We start from the raw sequence: 23,213 nt of genomic DNA, 5'->3' as shown, positions 1-23,213 counted from the left end.
AAAGTGAACCAATCAAAGATAGCTCCTGGCTAGTATTTCAGTATCTCATTCTAAAAATGCAAAAGCTTCTAGACAGAAGCTGAACCCAGCTCATAAATATCTATGATCCCTTAAATTAACACCACACGTTTTGAAAGCTAAAACTGAGTGCTTTTTAACCAGTTCTTGCAGTGATGCTTAAAAAAATTAAAATTTCCACTTGACATTTACAGCCATTAAAATCACTTTAAATGTCATTTGCAAGGCGTTAAATTCTAGCACCTTATGATGATTCAAATTAAATCAAAATTGCAGACTAAAAAAATCAATCACAGTAATTAAATATTGTCAACATAGTTACACAGTTTGAAAAAGCATATATGAGCATTATGTTCAGCTTTATAAAATGAAATGAAAAGACATACTAACGATGGTCCGATTTACTTTAAAAGGGAGAAATATCCTTTCTGAATCCTAATGACAATCTGCTAATGCCGGAACCAATATAATACTATGTATTTAAATAAATGTAAGTGAAACCTTAGATTATATTTTCCTAGAAAGGCACCAAGGAAAATTCAAAGAAAGTCTGTGCAAGATCAGGTAATGTTGCAGGGAAATAGAAATAGAAAGTTATGGTAATTTGCAGCTATATATATATATATTATGTATTTCAGCTCCAGCAGTGCTACAAAGGTATAAGGAGAGAACACTGGAGATGGGGAACATGGCTATTATATGCTCATTTTAAAAGTAATGAATATTAGGTTCCTGAATGTATCTTGTTGGTTTCAATCTTTTTATTGTAAGAATTCAGAATGCTAGACAAAGGTCAAACAGCACAAAGCATGAACTCTCTACAGAAGGAACTATGATTGTAAATAGTGCATAAAATATGCATCAAGATGTTTGCTGGATCAAAGGTGTGAGTAAGAGGAGGTAACATGGTTCTCAATTATTATAGCAGAAGGCCACTGGCATTTGACGTTGCTGCTAAAGTGTCTATTGCATTGTGAGTGGCAAACTGTACTTCATTATGAAATACAGTAGGTTTAAGCAGAAGATTTGTTTGTCCAAGTTGTTCTCTAAGGTGGAAAGTTTATATGGCTGAAGAACAGAAATACTGAAATATCAAAACAAGGCTCAATGGTGAGAAGAAGAACCAATTGCCACCAGAGTCCTTGTCAGGGTGCCTAACTGAAATTTGAATGCTATGAAAGAGACCAGACTTGGTAGTGATTAAGGAAGTTGTTAATAATTCTAGAGGGCTTTCTACAAAGAGAGAGGAGTTAATAAAAGATGAGAAGAGGGAGAAGAGAAAATAGGACCGAAGGGGCTGAAGGGAACTGAGAGGAGAGGAAGATGGACAGGAGAAAGAAAATGCATTGTCTTTTGCTCAGGGAAAGGGGGTTACCTAGAGCCTCTTTTACAGAGAGAATACATGCCTTGAGTCTATATATGGATGAGCATAGTCAATTTAGGGTTGCCAGATAATATATGTAACTGTTTAAATTATGTGGAGGTGTGCTTACCTTATTGAAAGATGCCAGTCTAATATTCTGGAGAATATTGTGTACATTGAATTATCATCAAATTCATTAATGGTAACTGTATTGAAATGCCTTAGGAATCGTGGTGTTATAACATTCCTTCCACCACCTAGACAGTGAAAAAACAAGCTGAGGCATGACATGAATATAGTAGACAATTGTACAATACAGGCAAGGCATACAGTGAATCTAATTACTACCTTATTCAGCCAGAGAACCTGTGGTTTTAAAGTGTATGTGTTGCCGATCCTTTTTTTAAATTGGTTTTGGATATATTGGGAAAGGGTTTGTTCCCCTGTCAAATTTGTATTGCTGACTGTGCCCCAACTAGGGATAAAATGATTCTATTTGTCCTGGGGGCCACTGTCCCCCAAGACATAAAGTATAGGGGAAATCTAACATGTTAGAGTCACTAGAACAAAAATGGGGGTAAATATTCCCATGGGGGCAACTGTTTCTGTGACAACTGTCTAAGAGGTAAATTCCCCTCAATGTGTAAAGATATTTCTTACTTTCTGAGACAGAAATAAAGGAAAATGACTTTAACAGCAAAAAATAAACTGACAGGTGTTTTAACCTTAACCTATTTTATTTAAAACAAAAAAAAAAGTATTGGTCATACATGCACTACAGGGATGAGGTGGCAACCATATCCAGGGCATTGGTCATTTCTGCAAGGCCCCTAGTATTTTCAGAAGGTGGTCAACAATGGCAGCCAGCATATTTTCTTATCACAGGCTTCATTAACATGTATAAATTACATTACCTTAAATTGTGTTTGATCATATTTAAAAACATGAAACAAAAACTGCAAGCAGTTTGAAAATCATTTTAAAGCGGACCTTTACCCATATCTTTATCTTTCAAAGTATATTATAATTTTTTCCAGAATAGAATAAAACAATAAGATAGCACATGATGCACAAACAGTATAACATACAATTGCATTTCAGAGTCTTCCACATTAGCATAATCAGGTAGTAAGAGAAGATCACTAGAAACCATACACACAATGCATAATAATTATGTGAAACAGAACATATCTATCTACCTATAAACAAAATCAAGACAGTCTGAGAGGAATATCTGCCATAGGGATCTACCTGTGTCTGACGCAAACATTTGTTATGATCTCCTCCATATCTATATAGATAGAAGACTCTCTGTACAACTTCAATGTACTAAACATTTACCCATATCTTTAAAATAACAACAAACACACCTTTAGAAATGTTTAGTAATGACAATCAACAAACACATACTTCTAGATATTTGCAGGCTTTGTATTCTTTGCACACCTTATTTCTCTTTTCTTCTCCAGCCTTCAGACAGTGGCCATGTTTACTAAGGGCAGATTACTAGCTCTCTTATTACTTCCTGGATTACTGGCACATGTGACTAAACATGTGACTATGACATGTGACCATGCATATCAATCATGGGAGGAAAATGCCATTCCCTGAGATCTCGTGAGATTACAGATGAGATTTCCCAGCAATGCTCTGCTGATGACAAGGCAATCCCAGTGTGCATTGCTTTGCCAAACCAAGTGTAAATATTTAAAAATCATAGTTTTTCATCAAACCTGACATGTCTATGTTATTATTATATATCATCATACATAGAGGGATGTATTGGTAGAATTTCATTTTTGAATGTAAAGGTCCGCTTTAAGGTGAACTGGTGTTTTGCTCATACAAAGCTATGCAACAGGTTACAGACTTAAATACCTTCCCCCTCAACTACACATACACACCTTCCTTTCTCTAACCTGCTATTTCGTTTTCCTGCAATAGTGAAGGGAAAAGCACCGCTCTGGATAGAGATTACATAGGGCTAAGGCTTTTTCCCGGCAAGGACTCCGAGGCCCAGCTTCGGGGCGGCACTGAGCAGAGGGGCGGCACACCGAACGCCCGAAACATGGCGTTCCGTGCGCCGGGTGGTAATTTGTTTTCTACATTTAGCTCTGCTTTGCACAAGCAGAGCTAAATGTAGAATAGTAGAAATCAACTGTTTCTTTACAAGTAATCTCGGCGATGTCACCGAGATCACTTGTAATTAGACTGCTGGTCCGTCCTCCCCCCGCTGCCCCCTCCCTCCCCAGCACTTACCTCTCTCCATGCTGCGTCCTTCCGGCTCTGTCCTCGCCGCCGGCGTCATCAGGATGGAGAGTGGTGAGCAGAGCGGCAAGGTTAAAAGTAAACCTGCCGCTCCGTGTACACAGTGAGAGGGGAGAGCTGTGCTCTACCCCTCTCCCCTGTCACAGGAGTTCCAGCATAGTGCTCCTGTATTGGGGTTCAATAAAGAGAACCTGTCACCACCAAATGCTATCACACAGTGACTTGTGATAGCAATAAAGCTACGTGAAAAAAAATTGATAACAAAATAATTACAGAAATAATAGGGGGGGGGGACGCATTGCCGAACCCCGCCTTGGGGCGGCAGGGAGGGTAAATCCGGTTCTGGGCATATTTGTTCTAAACTAATTAATAGTCCATAGGGTGTCCTGTTAAATGGTTGTACAGCATTCACAAATACATAAATAAATACATAAATCACAGATTGACTGCTTTAAGGGAAGACATTGACTTAATGAGACTAAGCTTTCTTCACTGCATCATCCAATCAAGTGGAAGGTAAAATCCTATTTTTTTTTTATTTCTGTGCACATAATTAAACATTCCAAGTGAGCATACTGTACCTTCAACTTGCTTAGTGAACATTCTCTAATCCTTCTCTAATTACCAAAGTATTTTGAACCTAACTTGCAAAACATATTTCTAGCCACAGCTCATACATAAAGTCATATTGGTCATGCTCATTGAATTACCTGCTGGTCCCATAGCACATATGATTTGTATGTCAGTTAGCTTGATCATCAAGCAGTCTTTCAGATCATACCAGTTCCAATGATCTAACCACTGACGCAGCAATTCCACCGGGGGTTGAGCGCCATAGACCTCTCTGGCAGGCATGTTCACATCATCTACAAATACAACCTGCAAACAAATATGTTAATATGACTTTAAAGCCTTCTAAAAGTCTTCAGATGCCTACATGTCAGTTTGACTTTTCTATTGAGCATGCTGGCAGCACAGAATACCAGCATGCCAGAGCACCCAGGGATTTATGGAACCCAGGTTGCACAGATAAAAAAAACTATACAGGTATGCTGTTTTAAGAGAGTTTTGCTCCAGTGATTAAAGGGAAGGTTTTTTTTATGTTTTTAGATATGTACATATACATTATATAACTTTGTATGCTCAGTATTCTAGCATCGGGAACCCAATGCTGCTTTGCACTCTGGATCCTAGGACACACAGGGGAGCTTCCTTGAGCTCACCACTCCTCAACTCAGGGATCCAGAATGAGCCCTCCCTCGTCTGGGCTCCATAGCCACTGCATGGGCTGCTATATGGTAGTTCAGTGCTCAATACGTATGTAGGTTTTCTTTCTGGTTGTGCCTTGTTGGTTTCCTTATCTCATTTCACGGCTGACTCTGCCCAGCTGTCATTTGCGAGGCGAACGGCTGGCCCTTCCGCAAGCCGCTGTCCCCACTTCAACTGTCACTTCGGCTCAGTCGAGCTGAAACATATGCCTTCGGCTCGGCTGAGCCGCTCGGCCACCTCCGGCTGCTGTACGCGCTATTATGAATAGCCCATACAGCAGCCCTTAAGTTCAACTCAACCAAAGTGCTCCACGGCCAAAGACAGCCGAATGACCAGCCGAAGCTACGGTTGGATCCTTTGGCTCTTTAGTAAATAACCCATTCTGGACTATATTTCGTTCTGGACTTCTGTACATTTTTCTAGATGTAATGTTTATTCAAACATATTGGTTACATATGGCATGAAACAAAATAGGTTTTAGCGACTCATTTCTGCAATGCACTTTATTTGTTTGGAAAACCCATAAATAGAACCCTAAAAATAATGATCATCCTCTACAGCAATTCAGACAAAAGTACATCAGTTCCAATTTGCAGCAATAATAAAATATGCCTGCAGGCAAGTGGAAGCCCAGACAGACTTTAACCAGTTTACAAAGAGAGCTAGAGCTACAGTGGTGCACAAGGACAGCACTGTTTTAATATTACAGATAAATGAATGCAAGCATACACCTAAAAGTATTACCGTTTTCTTTCCCAGTGGAGGACCAAAAACACCTTTCCTTCTCTTATCCAGCTTAGACATTATGATGTTCTGAGTCTGAGCTGCTGTGGTCTGAGCTGAAAAGTTTATCAACAAAGGTTTGTATGTCTCTTTGTCCAATTGATTCAGCAAGAAGTCCTAGAAGAAAATATATGAAAATATTTTAATTGGTAAACATAGACATGCAAACAGAAAAAAAAAATATTACAGAAAATTTCATTCTGAATTTTATTTAAAAAAATATAATATATAATAATATATATAATCATATATTCAATATAATCTTTCCTTTATCAAGGCCCCGATGAGGAACCCTTACCTAACAAAATTATTGTTATAAGGAACGTGTCAAATGTATTTCTTGAATTCAAATATATGATATTTAGATGGCCTAACTTTTAGAGTTCAGGATTTTGAACAAACTTTGTAAAAGCATTGTTAGAGCTATTTCTTTCAGGTTATGCAGTAGGGGGTTTGCAGAAAGTTCAGATTACACTCCAGCTATAAAATGACTTAATGTGTGCAGCATACGATTTATAAGTCACTAGCCTAGACTAGACTGCTTTGTTTTAGCACAGAGGTTATGAAGGTGTGGTCCACAGACCACCAATTATCTGCTTTATCTTTATTAATGCTCTCTGGATGTGATGTGCTCTGTACCACTGTCCAAACTACACAAACGGTGTAAGAAAGAGAAGGGGCGGAAATGCTAAGGAGGAAGATTTTAATAGCAGAGTAAAAACACAGCCAGAAATAGGTAGACACAAGTTGCCAAGCTTTTTGAAAGCAAACAAAAATCCAATAATAACTGTATTAGCAGCAAAAATAGGAAGACTAAGAAAAAATGGCTGTCAAACATCTAATTACTTTGTAATGCAAGTACAAATTCAAAGATAAAATGTTATGTTTTTTTATTTTTTAACTTTCTTACCTGTATCTTCAATTTCATTGTATTATTTTAATAATTTCTATTTATTTTTTATTTTATTTCTAATAAAAAAAACTTGCAAAAAAAGGAAAACAAAGCAGAATCAGTTAAACATGCAACTCATCATAGGAGCAGTCCACCTTGGATTCAAATATCACTTCTTTGATTTTTAAGCAAAAGCAACTCCATTCTTGACATTAAAGTGAAACTGTACTTCATCTTGAATGTTTAAAAGTTAACGACATGCCTAAGAGCAAGCACCATGAAATGCCTTTTACATAAATGGTTTATGTATAAAAAAATTGCTATATACAATTTGGTAAAAATATTAGTACTTTTTACAACATTTATTTAAAAAAAATAGCTATGCTATGTTGTACCATAATATGGGGATAGTTATACAATGTAAGGAGAAGTTGGTCCACTGCATCCATCAAGTAGACCAACAAAGATTGAGATCCACTATTTTAGAGTGTGCTACTCAAGAGAATATTTATGTTTATTGAAGACAAAAATGACAGAGGCATTCTGCGGCTTCAGTAATATTTTAAAGAATACTCTCAAGAAGTTTTGACTATAAACCTTTCACCGTAAATCACGTTAAAACTATGCAACTTGTTAAAAGAAAAAAAACTGTTTAAACTTCAAAACAATATAGGACAGCTTTGCTTGAATGTCACTCTTACATAAATCATTTATTCAGTCTGTATTAGCAATAAACCAATATACAGTACAACAGAAGCATAAGAACTCAACACAGTAGATGCGCAACCTGTAACAATATGATTGATTGAATGTTTTGAACTGAACTAATTAAAAGAAGTTAAGCACATACAATGATGAGGCAACAGGGACTGCTTTATTGAAGGAAAAATCATTGGGGAACTATTGCTCAAATAAACATTTTACTGCTTGATGCTTCTTGATAGATGATTGAATGGTTTAGGGATTTATTTTTATTTTGTTTATTCACTTACACTTACATTTTATTTCTTTTATTCACTACACCTTTTACTGTTAATGCTATTAATACCCCTATCACATTTTACTATGTCATTTTTCATAGAAATTTAGAAAACACAATAGTTTTGAGAGTGAAAACACTATAAAAATTTTAAATAAAATGAATTAAAGCACATAAATGATAATATTACAAAAAAAACTGCCATTAACTGCAAATTTACATTGGAAAATTGGGCTTGTTAAATCTTCCACTTAGCATCAGTCATTAGGAACACACAGAGGGCCAGTCACTAAGCTGCCAAAGGCAGCCGAATGAATATGCAAACCGAAGTGAAGTGAGCTGAAGTCTCTTCGGCTATTCACTGCAGCCCTGTACGGCTATTTTTAGCCTTACATTGGCTGCATTTGGCCCCCTTCACCTCCATTCGGTTCGGCCAAACAGCCTCAGCACGTTGGGCGTAACAGAAAGGAAGAACCCGTTCGCCACAGCCGATGCAACATCTGGATCGGCTGAGGCATACGTTCTGCAGTTCCTTCTCTGCTGTTCACCCCTATTCTCCAAGAGGCCAAACAGCAGGGAGTGAATAGCTGAATGCTATTGTCACCGTAAAAAGAAAAAACTAAACAGTGTGGGGTGCCCCTCCCAAATCATATCAGACCCTTTAGATCTGGTAGGAATGTTAGGAGGGTCCCCAGTTTAAAAAAAAAAAAAGCGAAAAAATATGTAGGGTTCCCCTACAAATTCATATCAGACCCTTTAGGTCTGGTGCGAATTTTAAGGGTGACCCCAATGGCAAAAAAAAAAGTGTGATCCCTCCTAAAATTTCAGACCAGACCCTTAACCTAAGCACTGGCCTGGCAGGGCAGGAAAGGGGGAGGGGGGAAATTGTTTGCCCCCCCTCCCTGCACCATATCACATGCCCTCGGCATTGGGAAGTTTGTTTTTCCAGGGGGGACCCACTGCAGAAGCACCTTGTCCCCATGATAATGAGAACAAGGGTCTCTTCCCCACAAGCCTGGCCCGGTGGTTGTGGGGGTCTGTAGGTAGGGGGGCTTATCTGCATCTGGGTATACAGATGGGTATCTTCCACAAATGGGGCACCCAGATGCCGCCACCCCTTGTGAATGAGTTAGGGATAGTTGTTACCCCTACTTATTCAACAAAGAGTTAAGTAAAAAGTAAATAAACACACAACACCTTGAAATTGTTTTTAACAAGTCAGTTTTGGAATACTCCTTTATTTAAAACAAAACAAAAAAAAGGCTCCAACAATGCAATGCAAAGGTCAATCATGTTGAGCGATGTAATCCAATGTCAATCACGATGAACGACGACTGCCGACTCGGCGAAATCTAAAAGGTCCCCCCGCCCGACTGTTACCGTCAAACTCCCGCCGCAAAATGACCGGTCTGGCCCCAATCTAAACAAATGGGTGGAGCGAGTTGTGATGCCACAACTGGCTCTGACCATTTGTTTTCATGCCATGACAGCTCTGTGTCCTCAATTGGCATGTAAATGAATCGGCGGATCGAGTCCTGTTCTTGATCGAGTCTTCAAATCTTTTAGAAACTTGCAGGGGTCTGCCTTAGTCTGCTTCTGTGGACAATTATCCCCGCTCTAGCTGTGTGTTTGGCTGTGCCAAGCCAAAGCAGGTGCGTTCGGTTGGGCTGTTTACTTCGCTTGCCTTCGGCTTTACAATAGCCTGTACACCAGCCCTTCGGATCGGCTGAACCAAAGGGTTCCTGCAGCCGAAGCTAGCAGAAGGATTAGCTGAACTTTCGGCTAAATCCTTTGGCTCTTTAGTGAATAGCCCCCCTAGGTTTTTGATTTAGTACAAAATTTGAAAAACTAAGAAAAAGGTCACGTACAGTAATCAGGGCATCATAGGGTGCAAACATGGCAGACGCTATCTGCTGGCTGTAAGTTAACTACCTTTCAGTCCATAACAAAAAGAAGTACAGGATGGGGAGTGTTGTGATGTGGTTAAACTTGTATGATTTACTTATTCTGAGCATGGAAGTACACATCTAGCATTTAATTTTTAAACCAAAACTTGTTCTTCCATCTAGGAATTAAAGAGGAACTTTACCCATATCTTAAAAATAGCAACAGACACACCTTTAGAAATGTCTAGTAATGGCAGCCTACAAACACATATGTCTAGATAATTGCAGGCTTTGTATTCTTTACATACCTTATTTCTCTTTTCTTCCCCAGTCTTCTGACACTGGTCATTTTAACTAAAGGGCAGGTCACTAGATCTCCCTTTACTGCCTGGAACTGCGGCACATGTGACTAGGACATGTGACCATGCATATCATCTCAGGGGAGGAAAATGCCTTTCCCTGAGATTTCATGAGATTACAGATGAGATTTCCCAGCAATGCTCTGCTGATGTAACCTTCCCAGGATGCAATACTTTGGCACATTACATCATTTGTGCCAGAAGTGGACCACGAAGTAGATGAACTCTATTTGTAAGTAAATGAAAAACATGTTTGTTTAACTAATAAGCTGCATGATGATGTAATTTTTAGTGAAAGGGGGTAAAGGTCCACTTTAAGGGAGCTAAAAATTCAACCAAAGTGATAATTGTATTCCTTTTAATGTTATGCTATAACAACTAATTAAGGGATGAAGTAAATGAAGACATTAAAAAAACTAATTAACTGCTTGAAGACCAGGTGTTTAGACCCCCTTCCTGGCCAGGCCATTTTTCAGTATTCAGCGCTGCGGTACTTTGACTGACGTTTATTCCGTCATACAACGCTGTACTGAAATGAATTGTATACCATTTTTTGGGGACAGATAGAGCTTTCTTATGGTGGTATTTAATCACCACTGGGGGTTTAATTTTTTACTATAATAAGGAGAAATTACTGAAAATTGTGAAAAAAAAGGGTTTTTTTACATCATGTTATAAAACAACTAATATTACCCACTTTTTTGGTAAAATATAAAAGATGGGGTCACGTCGGGTAAATAGACACAAAACATGCCAAGCTTAGAAATTGCGCGCACTCACGAAATCGCAAAAAACTAGCATACCCAAAATTGGCCATAGGCGACGCTTTAAACGCTTTTACAGCTCATCAGTTTAGTGTTATCAGTGATTGATGGGCCGAGAACTATTGCTCTCATTCCAACATTCGCAGCGATATGTAACATGTGCGGCATAATTGCAAAAGAGGTGACAGGTCCTCTTTATGGAGACATCAGGGGTCTCCAAGACTCCTAATGTCACCTAGGACCCCCCTGAAGAAGCTGATGAAGCAGAGATCTGCTTCATCAGCTTCTCTCCAGCATCTGAAGCTGGATTAGCCCTACTGCAAGGTTTAGCTGCTTGTTTTTGCCTAGGGTAAATAAAAATAATGTATATTCACCTGATCTTCCGAGCCAGCTGCTTCTTAGACCAGTTCTCTTCCTCTCCTCTGCAGCGGTCTAGGAGTCCTTGAGCTATCCCGTCCAATACAGTGTATAGGACGTGAAGACTTCGGGGCACATACAATTGCTGCAGCAGAGGAGGAGAGAAGCCGGAGGGAGCGCTGCCAGCTCCAAGGATTGGGTGAGTATAACTTGACCCTAGGAAAAAACAAGCAGTTATCCCTTGCAGTGCAGGGGGAACCTTACTGCAAGTGTTAATAAAATGTCTTCTTTAGGTGTTTAACTATGGGTTAATAAGGGGTTAATTGTTCATTTAATTTTCCATATCACACTAATTTATGAATGAAGGCTGCAATAGGTTAACAAAGGCAGTCGACACAGTGTACTCACAACGGTAGTCATTTAGTATATCAGTCGGTAATATCATATAAAATGACATTTTAGTCCCTTATTTTTACTCAGTGCTTCTCAGTTGCTTATTTCACAATATCAGTCTTGTTTATATTATGCACAGCTCATTAACAGAATCTATTTCAAGTCGAACTGGGAATTTACCCTTGCAAGCAGTTTAGATTTTCATACACAATGCCAATCTTCACTAAAAATACAGTTAATGTAATTGGCTTGCTCAGCAATTAAACATAAAGCCACCAAAGTAAAAACACAAAGACCATGTACAGAGCTCCTCCGGTGTATGCATTAATGTATGCCAGAAACCAAGATAAACACTTTAATTATATGATCCATTTATAGAGTTCCAATGTATTGTACAGAGAAAACATTGAATATTTACATCAGCCTTCTATAAAGGATCTTGTAGTCTGATATTCCTACCATGTACACACTTACAAGTAGGATCAATGTATATAGAGTCTATATGTCTTCTCATGCTTGGGGAGAACTTCCCTTTGGAGCAGACTGCCTTGTCTCTGAAATGGATACATGGTGTCTGTGTGTAGGTTCACAACCTGAGCCAGCACTACAGGAAGAGGCACTCAGCTGCAAAGGGAAGTTCTCCCCAAGCATGAGAAGAGATACAGATTTAAAAGTAAGAGCAGCAAAGAGAAGGGAAACAACCATGGATTACAGTAAGGCACACATTACAATATTGGTTTATGTTAAAAAATCTGAGGGTTTAATGTCACTTTAACTGTGCCAAACTATATCACCACCTCCACTTGCCCACTGCCTTAACAGGGAAGATGTTCCTTCAATGCTATCTGTGTTTTTTGTGTATTTAAAAGCACAGTAAATGCACACCAATAATTTCATTAGGTCCTAACAGTGCATTAAAGAGGCATGTAGGCTTTAAAAAAACTGTATTTTTAGTCATATAGGTGTGAACTAATCCTATTGAGTTACAGTCAATTGAAAAAGTTATTACACCCTGTTAATGACTACTTCAGCATACTATATTTGCTGCCCTGCCCTTGGGGACCTTATGCATGCTTCCTAATTGTTTACACCCACAATTTGTTTGTCCAAATATCCTTGAAGGTATATTCAGGCCTGCAGGAAGGTCTGAAAAAAATAAACTACTTGGCTTGAAAATGCCATACAGTCTAACTTTGAGCAGACTGATCTGCAACCTTTACACCCTGTATATTCTGCCTGTACTAGAATTTAAAGCAGGTTAACAGCTGTGTTTGTTGTTCTCCACCATGTTTTGAGATGGTGGAGAACAACATAAGATCAGGTTAACAGCTACCTATGATCTATGGCATAAACCTAGGGTAAGGAGAAAAGGGTTATCTCACATGTGGCAGCTAATCATGTGCTGGGTGTTTCTGTAAGGGCTGTCAAATTTGTCATCAGAGAGAAGTGCGGCATCAACATAAACTTTTGTCTCACCATTATGTTGTTTGTTATGAGAAGCTATGCTGGGAAAAGTGAAGGAGTGGCTGGAGCCAATGCCTTGATTACTAAAGGCAAATAGGCTGTTTACTTTGAGAAGGTATTTTTTCTTAGTTTAGTGAAATAAGTGAAGCTCTACTAACTTCCATCATTCAATCACGCACAATCAAAAATACTGTGGTTTTTTTCTTGCACGTGATTGGGTCTTGTTTGCAAAGTGCATTTTCACCACATTCACTAAGCTAAGTGAAAAATTCCCATGCCAAGTGCAAATTCCCTTGCACAATGAACAACTTATTTGACTTTAGTAAATTAATCCTTTTGTGAGGAGAAAAGCTTTTGCGTCATACCTGAGAACAGACCAGATTTGTGTTTGTAGCAGTTAAGGTATTTTCTCAGATTCTGCAAGCAAACCCGTAATGTATGCATAGCTTATTTTTTGTATGAACTTGGATTCATACGCTGGAATCCCAACACCTTTACTTGAGGCTGCATGGAGACACAGGAGTCATGGAAAAGTTCAGGGCACACTGGAGTCACAGGAAGCCACAAGATGTTCTAGGGTCACTGGTTGATACAGGATGCTTTGGAGTCACTTGAAGTCACAGGGTGCTATAGGGTTATGGAGTGACACAGGAGGAGTCTCAGAGTCACTGGCAGCGCAGGAGAGCTGGGGTCACTGGAGATTCTAGAATCACTGGAAACACAGGAGTCACTGGAGACGCAGGAGTTGCTGAAGATGCAGGAGACTTAAGGTGTGCCGCCCCAATGGGGCATAGAATATGTTGTAGAAGTTAGTATAGATAGAAGTTTTACATAGTGTGTTTGCCTATATATTTTCTCATAGTTAAATCCATGTGTTATCCTATGCTGCCATCTAGTGGCCTTTTGTTGTAATGTACATGTTTTTCTGTAATTATTCCTCATGTGACGATGTATTTCCCCCTAGTGTACGCCCCTTCCTGCTTCCTGTGTGCAGTACTTCCTGTGTCATGGCCACAGTTAAGAGCCACATGTAACAAGGACACACATGTAATCTGCACAGTACGTAAGAAAGGCATGATTTTCTGACCGCACAATACTATAACCATTCATATGCTGTTCCTATCATCTGCTGTAATCCTGATGTAAAGAATAAACACCTCTTTTGAATGAATCGGTATTGACGAGTTCAGCTATCTGACGAGGATTGTCCGCAGTGAGTATATCTGCTTATACAGGCCAGGCATAGAGGTCTCAGCAAGGGATATATTTCGCTATCACAACAATCGGAGTCAGAATATAAGGGTTGTTGGAGACTTAAGGGTTGCTGGGGGCACAGGGGTCTCTGGAGTCACAAGGCTCATTGGAGACACAGACTTTACTGGAGACATATCTTGCACACATACCCCTTTTCAAGAGTGTTTCTATGTCATGTCATGCGAGGATGTCATCCTTGATACTGCCTTGAAAAAGTCAATGAATCGTAGATATACACTGAGTGGCCAGATTATTATGACCACCTGACGTTTGTAGGCAAATTAGCTATAATTTTGCGGTGAAGTTGCTAGAGGGCCAAACCGTCATAAATAGGGAAGCAGGTTGTTTACCACGACAGTAGAAGTGTTTTTTTTCTGAAGATATGGGTAAACAATGCGATTTAACAGCCTTTGAACGTGGGATGATTGTTGGGGTTTGGTGCCATGGATCGAGTATCAGCAAAACAGCAGAATTCGTTAAATGTTCAAGAGCAGCTGTTGTTAAAGTGTTTAAAGACTGGACTGTCAGATGAAAATCTGGGTCTGAACGCGTGAATTGTGGCCGTCAGCGACTAGTCAATGTTAGGGCAGAACGGAGAGTGGCAAGACTGGTACAAGACAACAGAAGGGCAACAGTGCATCAAATGACTGCAGATCTTAATCAGGGATCCTCTCAAATGATCTCTGAACGCACTGTTCGCCGTACACTGCATCGTATGAGATATGAAAGCCGAAGGCCTGTTCGAACACCTTTGCTGTCTGCAGTTAACAAGCTAAAACGTCTCCAATTCGCACAGGGGCACAAGGATTGGACAGCCGAGCATTGGAAAAAAGTAATGTGGTCCGATGAATCACGTTTCCAGTTGCATCATGCAGATGGCAGAGTGAGAATTTGATAGGAACAGCATGAAAGCATGCACCCCACATGCATGAGTACAACCCTTCAAGCTGGTGGGGGCAGTGTTATGGTTTGGGGCATGTTTTCCTGGCATGATTTGGGCCCTTTAATTCGTGTGGAACAACGTCTGAATAGCACAACATACCAAAGTATCGTTGCTGATCAAGTTCATCCTATCATGTTGATGGCGTATCCCAATGGAGATGGCTTCTTCCAACAAGACAATGCGCCATGCCACGGTGCTTGTATTGTGCAGGAGTGGTTTCAAGAACATGAGGGAGACTTTACCTTGCTTAGGTGGCCCCCACAATCACCAGATCTCAATCCAATTGAGCATTTGTGGGACGAAGTTGAAAGAGCCATCAGGCAGCTGGTTCCACAACCATCAAATCTCACAGAACTGGACAGTGCTATTCATCAGGCATGGTGTCAGATTCCTCGCATCACCTTTCAACATCTCGTGGAGTCAATGTCAAGAAGAATCGCAGCAGTATTAAAGGCAAAAGGTGGCCCAACGAAGTACTGATAGGATGGTCATAATAATCTGGCCACTCAGTGTATGTTTCATGTTGCTTGTTGCTTTGATTTTCCATCAGGGTTTTTTTAGTGTTGTGATGCTTTTGTTGGTGCCAACTAGCTATTGTACCCGCCCTGCTCTCAGTCAGTAGTGGTGGACCTGATGGAGAACTGCAGCAGAGGGCGGGTGCAATGCTAGTTTGCTATTGGCTATTGCAAATTGAAATAGCCAATAGGAATCTGGCAATGCATTCCTATGGCCAAAAATGTTATTTATTTATTTTTCTATTCTGACACGGCTCCGTGTCAGAAAAAAGAAAAAGCAGTGTTTCTCTGCCGGGCGGCCGGGAGTTTGCTGTCTGGAGATCAGTGTCCCTGGTTAGCTGGTAACCAGGGACGCTGATCTCTCTGCAAGTGGCTGGAGCCAGCCGTAACATCACATCTTCGGCTGAGGCGAGGCATATGCGTTCGGCTCGACTGAGCCGCTCGGCCAAGTTATTGTGAATAGCCCGTACAGCAGCCCTTCGGTTCTACTGAACCGAAGGGGTCCTGGGGCCGAAGCTAGCCGAAGGATCGGCCAAAGCTACGGCTAGATCCTTCGGCTGCTTTGTGAATAGACCCCATAGTGTGTGCTTTCTGCTTAGTATTACTGCACCAGTACTTTGCTTTATTGCTTTTTTTCAGTCAACTCAGAATGATTGAAAACAACAGACATTTTATATTGATTTAATCAACTTTTCAGCAAGGATGTTAATCCTACTCCCTGGGATACATATTGCCATTAGAGGAAGAACTTGAGATCTGTATACCCAACACAATCACTAAAATATGGAACAACAAGCAAGTGACCATCAAATACGCAGTTGCAGAGTAACACAGATACACATACAGAAAAAAAAACATACATCCATAAAGTAACCCCTGCCACCCGCACCCCCAACCCACCCCGACCCCCCAAAAAACCTCTTCATAAACCCTAGCTTATCCACAGAAAGTAAAACACCCTTATGTAGTGTGGTCCAATCTGTTTTAACAGGAAAAAGATCACGAAGCATAAATGTTACTACTCAAAATGTCTACTAAACGAACAACAAGTACTGGACCGCTGATAATTATTTCCAGGATGAATACATATTGGAGACAAATTTTAACCCTCTGCACAAGGTCAAAACAGCCATGAGAAACCCATACACCCATTCTATATCTTGAAGAAAATTATTTTTTTTAAATGCTATATCATCTATAGTAAAATTACAATAAGGCTGAAGGGGAATGTATCAACTTACTAGGAACAATCTGAATTGGAAAAATAAGGTTCTTTTTAGAAGAAGGTATGTAAGTATATTATTTAAAGTGTCACTGAAAAACAAAATGCAATTAGAAGGCTCCTTTAAAAGAAGTAATTTTATTAGGGAACGAGTTGCTTCCCGGCCAATCAGAATGCCGGGCGCTGCGCCATTACACTTCGTCCGGCTTCCTGATTGGCCAGCTTCCCGACCAATTGGGAAGCTGTGCAGCGCGTCATTACACGCTGCGCGGCTTCCTGATTTGCCGGGAAGTCAGCTCCATGCTCTCTCATCACAAGTGACGAGAGAGCATGGGGCCGCTTCCGGGCCAATCAGGAAACCGGGCAGCGTGTAGTGACGCGATGCCCGGCTTCCTGATACAGTACTCGGGCTAGGCACCGGAGCATTTGGGTGAGTATGAGTACTCGCCCAAATACTCGGTATCGATATCGATACTTGCATTGATATCGGTGCATCCCTAAATTTTATACTAAACTGCCCTGATGTCTGTTCTTTGCACTGTTGATGTGCAGAGCCGCACAAAGGATATTTACATCCGACATACTATCGGGTGTATGGATGCTTCCATCCCCTACCGCATTCTCTGGTTCCTCCTGCCAGCCTCTTCATTAAAGGGAGTATTTTATTGCATTTTTTAAGAAACAGGAATATTTGTGTGAAAATCTCTGACTTTTGAGGTACCAACAAGGTAATATTATTTAAATCATATATTTTATTTGTAAATGACATATTTAAAACAAACATTTCTGTACATTTACAGATATGCTACACCTAATGTTGTTTTTAGCAACATGATCACTTTAAGTATTAAAAAGAGAGGCTTACATAACATAAACACAAACATATAACTACTTACAATGATGTAGGTACTTTTCCCGGTGCCTGTAGGCCCAATAAATACAGAAGGCTTCTGGTGAGTTGTCAGCAACTTCATTAGTACCGTATATCTAATTGTGTCCAAAGTAGGCACGATTATTTCATTAAACATTGTATCCTGTGGTATAGGTGGCACTGAGCTGAGATCTTGTGTCCACAATTCCCATCTTCCAGTTTCCTGCAATTGTACAGTTAAATATTTTACATACCAAATTAAAATACAAAAAAATAGAAAAGTAAAAGCATACTTCTGAGAACAGGAATATCACAGATGGCATTTTTGACTTGTTTTTTTTTTAAACTGCAAGATCCAGGTTTGTCATTTTGATCCTCACTTCACTATCTAGAGAGTCAATGACCTAAAACAAGCATGCAGCCCTCGGTTGCTTAGTTATCATCAAGCTGTATCCCTAAATGGATAAAAAAAAAATATTGCTTATCTCTAGGCCAGAGAGAACAGGCAGACAAGGCATCATCTAAATGAAAAGGCAAGGGATGCAATATATAATCAATTACATTTAATTTAAACCAAAACGAAGTGGCAGAAAACAATAAAGGTCATTCGAATGGCAACCCAAAAAATATACATTTCACCTGTTAGTTGTCTAAATAAAAAAATAAAAAAGCTTTCAAATATTATTGAGAGTGTTGAGCTGTACATGAAAAACTAAGGAGAATGGGCTGTAGTTTTAGATAAGTTCACTGAATTGGCAAGGGAGCTTAGAGAATTGGTGGCTGCTCGTAATAGGTATATAAACAGATTTTCTATTAAAGTAACACTAAACCAAAGCAAAAATATATATATATATATTTAATACCTTTATTTGTAACTATGTGTGACTTTTCTAACAGTAGTGTTGGACAGCACATCCATAAAAATAATTTTAAAAGCTGCACAGCTTACCACCCTCCTTTGCTATCCCTCAACATGGACTACACCAATACATGCCAACACATCCAGCACCAGCACAAAAAGCACTGTATAAATGCCCATACAGAAAAATTATCTGCCAACATAGGACCACAATAGACATGCACTGTTCACACACAGAAAGACTATGATGGGAATCCAGCCTCCTGTCGGGGGCACGCAGAGTGACTGAGAAAGGTAGAAGGCTCCAGGAAACACCAAAAACCTTTACTGTGTCAGAGAACAACTTTGTCTTGCACTCATCTTTTCTTGCCTGTGGTAGGATCCATTTTTATTTAACCATAACAAATTGTCTAATTAACAAGCAAACATTTGTCCGTAGATTTAAAAAATGTAATTCCTTTTTTTTAACATAAAAATGACTTACCTCCTTCACAAACCGATAGTCATATACTGTGTGTTCCTTGGGAATTGGAACAGTAAAGGGCTTTTCAGGAGGATCCACGGGGTGGAGAATATTAAAGCGGGTCCTTGTTTCCTCACTGAGTGGTCCATCTATGATTTCTCTCAAGAGTTTGTCAAATTTCAGGCGGTCATTTTCTGTGCAGCTTCCTCCAATAGACCAGGTCATTGAAAACAAAAATATGCCCTTCAAAAATAAGCAATACTAATTTAGTGAGAATAGAAACAGTTATGATAGCTGATGTGCTACATATTATTAAAAGTCACATAGCACTATGGGGCAGATTTATAAAACTTCTGATCAGCTATGTGCTGGGTGAATGCTGTTTGCATTGGCACTCCCTGCACTAGATGGAGCTGAGAAGCATAGGAATTCCTATGCTCCTCAACTTCATCTAGTGGTTGGAATGTAATGCAAACTACATTCGCCCAGTGTATGGCTGGGTGAAACATTTCTAAATGTGTTTACTTAATACTGTGGTTGTCCATGAATAACCCTATAACCAGACATACAGTAAACTATTTTCACAATTAATGTGACAATTTTAGCATCTTCGGAAATAACTGCATTGTGTATAAAGCGCTGCGCAAACTGTTGGCGCTATATAAATCCTGTATAATAATAATAATAATAAGAAGAAGAAGTTAAAATATAACATAGAGTGAGCCTGACACAAAGAAATCTGTACTGTAGTTCAGAGATTTTACAATATTTTAGAAAACATTAGAAACAACTGAGGATCATAATTTCTCTGATAGAAAACAAAACTATACATTTAATTGATTTGGTATTCCTAAAGTATTTGCAGTCATACTGACAAGTTGTGGTGGGTAGCAAGGTTTAGCACTCTGAAGTATGCAACATACAGTACAACAACGGTTTGTACTGTAGAGAATAGTACTATGTAGTCACTGTCATCCAGCAGATTGATGCACGGCCCAGGTTGATTGATCCAATGGTGACTACATCATTCTGGTGCTGGAGCACAGTTGACAGTTTTCAGGCAAAATACATTTAATCTTATGTCCTTTGTAACATAACAGTGGGCAGCATTTGTGCTTGGAAAACTGTCAACTGCCCATGTTCACTGCACTTAGACTTGTGGCTCTCGAATGCTAAACAGCCAAACTAGTCTTGCTGCCACTCTGCAACAATGAAAGCAGCATATGACTTTGGTTTGGACTCATGAAAACTGAGACATAGGGGAAAATGATATCCTTGTTGTAACAGAAACATTCAGGTGTTAGCTCTCATTCTCCAGTCCACAACATTTAAGTGTGGAATCTGATTGGCAACCATCAGAAACAGCTTCAGGTTTCTTTGCTTGAGATTTTATAAGTAATTTCTTATGTCTCATATATTATGTTCTGTTAGTAACTATGTTCAACAAATTTATGTTTTCTTTCTTTGCTAGTTATTCAAGAGTTACTCACCTCTAGCCACGAGCAAATATCTCTTTCATTCATGCCGTGAACTGCAGATTCATCAGCAAACTCATCTAACATACAGTCCATGAGATTCATTAGAGATCGAACTAAATTTGTATCAGAGGTTGGTGATAATTCCTAAAAAACAAAACAAACACATGAAAGCCATCTTATGTTTTCACCAGGTAGGGGGTCTTTTAAAAATATATAACTATATTTGATTAATCTTTGTAAGAAACATTTTGTATTTCAGAAATAGATGCTTCTCAGGAAAATCCGTGAACTAGAATGTTAAATAGGTTATACTTAACTAGGGATATTGGTAGATCTTTGCACTCTTTTTTAATTTTTTTTTACATTTGGTTTCCCATGACTGCTCTACTTCGCTCTATGTGATTTTGTACTGACTGCTATATGCTATTTGTTATGTAATTTTGACAATAAAGCATTTGAATTAGAAAAAAAAAAAGGGTTGTACTGCCCTAAGTTAATATGGTGACCCAGCCAAAATGTTTATTTTTGATTGAGTGAGACAGTGAGAGAGCATTAGGGGGAATTCCACCCTGTCACCTCCAAACGTGTTCCCAGTGCAAGATTAACCCCCGCATGTAACGTCTGGAGACATTTAGACAAATGACAATGAGGATAGGAAGTTCACACTATAACCAAAACACACACAAAAAACTTTCTCTTGCCCAACAAAAACAAAGAAGCACACAAATTCTATGCTGGCAGGTATCTAATAAAGTTACTTAAGGTAACTTAAGATTAAATGTTTGGTAGAGGTATGTGTGGCCAAATAACCAAAAGTAGCACCAAGGATGTAATGAGAACGGGACAATACATCCTAATAAATCTTCTTTACTGTAAGGAAACTACAGTGCATTCCAGCTCCAGAAGACCAGTGCAGTCTTTAGCACATGTACATACTATGGCTCATGGCCCTTGGCACAGAATCACTGGCAGGTGTGCCTTCGCATGCAGAAGCATGCATATTAGCATGCATGCTAAGCAGCATGTGCAGCACCAAATGGTCATATAAACTGGAGTGTGACTGAGTAGACTTCAGCTACTTCCTGATACCTGCAACCCAACCTGTTGTTCTGATCTCCTGTGTTGAACCAAGCTTGCCCCTTTGACCTGCTTCTGGTTATTGTCTACTAGTTGTGACCTTGGGCCTGCATCACGGACTCTGCCTGTAATTTTGCACCCCACTGCCCGGCTGTTACTGACCCATGGCTTGCTTCCTAACACTTCCTCTGTCCATTGATTTGGTACCTCACTGCCCAGGTGTAGCTGACCTTTGACTTGAATTCTGAGGTTGTTTCTGCCTACAGACTCTGTAGCTTGCTGCCCAGCTGTTACGGACCTTGGCTCCACTCCAGACTACGCTCTTGCCTCCTAGGATGCTAAAGTGTTCCTGTGTCTTTTTTTCTTCTCAAGTGATCTATAGTCATCAGGTCTGCAGACCCGACAACTGGACAAAACACAAAAAATCCCCAGCTCACCTGCCAGCTAGCCTGCAACCAAACAATTTGCCCTGTCAATAGTATGCGTTAAAATCATAGAGTTAGGACCACACTTTGCAGAGGTGCCGTGCCGCGGCGGTGTGGCTTCTACATATTTTTGGCCAAAAGTTTGTGCAACTAAAACCTCTGATTTTAACGCATACTGTTGACAGGCAATTTGTTTGGTTGCAGGCTAGCTGGCAGGTGAGCTGGGGATTTTTTGTGTTTTGTATTGTTGTAAGCCTTCGCCAATGTGCGCCCTGCCATAAAGGCTAGTTATAGATTCATGCAGGTACCATGTTTTTTCTAGTTTGACTATTTTTGGATGTGGGGAGGCACTGGGGTCCCAGCGTGCATTTTGGGTGCTGGGCCTCCAGTGCTTTCCTCCACCTTATTAGGAGGAGTTGGCTACCTCCTGGTACACCTACATGCAATTTATCGACTGCATTAATATGCTCACACTTGGAGACTCGTATACATAGAGTTAGGACCACACTTTGCAGAGGTGCCTTGGCGCGGCGGTGTGGCTTCTACATATTTTTGGCCAAAAGTTTGTGCAACTAAAACCTCTGATTTTAACGCATACTGTTGACAGGGCAATTTGTTTGGTTGCAGGCTAGCTGGCAGGTGAGCTGGGGATTTTTTGTGTTTTGTATTGTTGTAAGCCTTCCCAATGTGTGCCCTGCCATAAAGGCTAGTTATAGATTCATGCAGGTACCATGTTTTTTCTAGACCCGACAACTGGCCCTGCCTGCAACTTCAGCCCTTGTGCCACTCCGTTTTCTCACATCTCCTGTCACCACTTCCAGGGGTATACCAGAACATTACAGTCCATTCATATTCTGTTCCCAGATTAAAAAAACATCACACAGGAAATCTTTAGACTACTTCAGCAAATGTAAGCTTCATACAGCATTGTTTAATTACATTATATACATTATATAATTGTTGAATAGGGTTATGCTGTATCTGGGAAATACAAGTACCTTGGCACATTTTCGAATCATCTGAAGACATGGTGGGACCATTCTGTCAAATAATCCTTCAATAAAACTTTTATGCATTTTGCTGAGCCCTGGAGGCAGAAGATTCATCCAGGAAACCATGAGGGGTCTCCAACCAAGCATGGTTGGTTCCATATAAATCATACCACATCTTGATACCTAAAAAACAAAATATACCTTTTTTTAAAAACACTGTGTTGGTGTTCACAAGATGGAACAGGCTATGTGCAACAATTAATACAGTAAAGTGTTTAGATTGTTGGCCTTTACAAGTCAATTCTTATTTAGTTAGGAG

General features: G+C 39.8%; 1 protein-coding gene across 1 annotated transcript in view; it reads right to left on the bottom strand.

Annotated features, from left to right (window-relative positions):
- DNAH7 (dynein axonemal heavy chain 7) overlaps positions 1-23,213 on the bottom strand; it is a 273,490-nt gene that overhangs the window by 126,973 nt on the left and 123,304 nt on the right. Inside the window, exons 32-38 of the mRNA XM_018562004.1 lie at positions 22,901-23,077; positions 20,413-20,544; positions 18,944-19,165; positions 17,626-17,823; positions 5,663-5,818; positions 4,360-4,528; positions 1,512-1,638 (exon numbers count right to left, since the gene is read on the bottom strand). Of these exons, the coding sequence (XP_018417506.1) occupies positions 1,512-1,638; positions 4,360-4,528; positions 5,663-5,818; positions 17,626-17,823; positions 18,944-19,165; positions 20,413-20,544; positions 22,901-23,077 (1,181 nt within the window). The remainder of the gene's footprint in view (positions 1-1,511; positions 1,639-4,359; positions 4,529-5,662; positions 5,819-17,625; positions 17,824-18,943; positions 19,166-20,412; positions 20,545-22,900; positions 23,078-23,213) is intronic.

Source organism: Nanorana parkeri, unplaced genomic scaffold (assembly GCF_000935625.1).
Source record: "Nanorana parkeri isolate BGI_ZX_2015 unplaced genomic scaffold, ASM93562v1 scaffold555, whole genome shotgun sequence".
Classification (NCBI taxonomy): domain Eukaryota; kingdom Metazoa; phylum Chordata; class Amphibia; order Anura; family Dicroglossidae; genus Nanorana; species Nanorana parkeri.
Note: the sequence above shows the minus strand (reverse complement) of the source record. Positions and strands in the feature narration are given on the sequence as shown.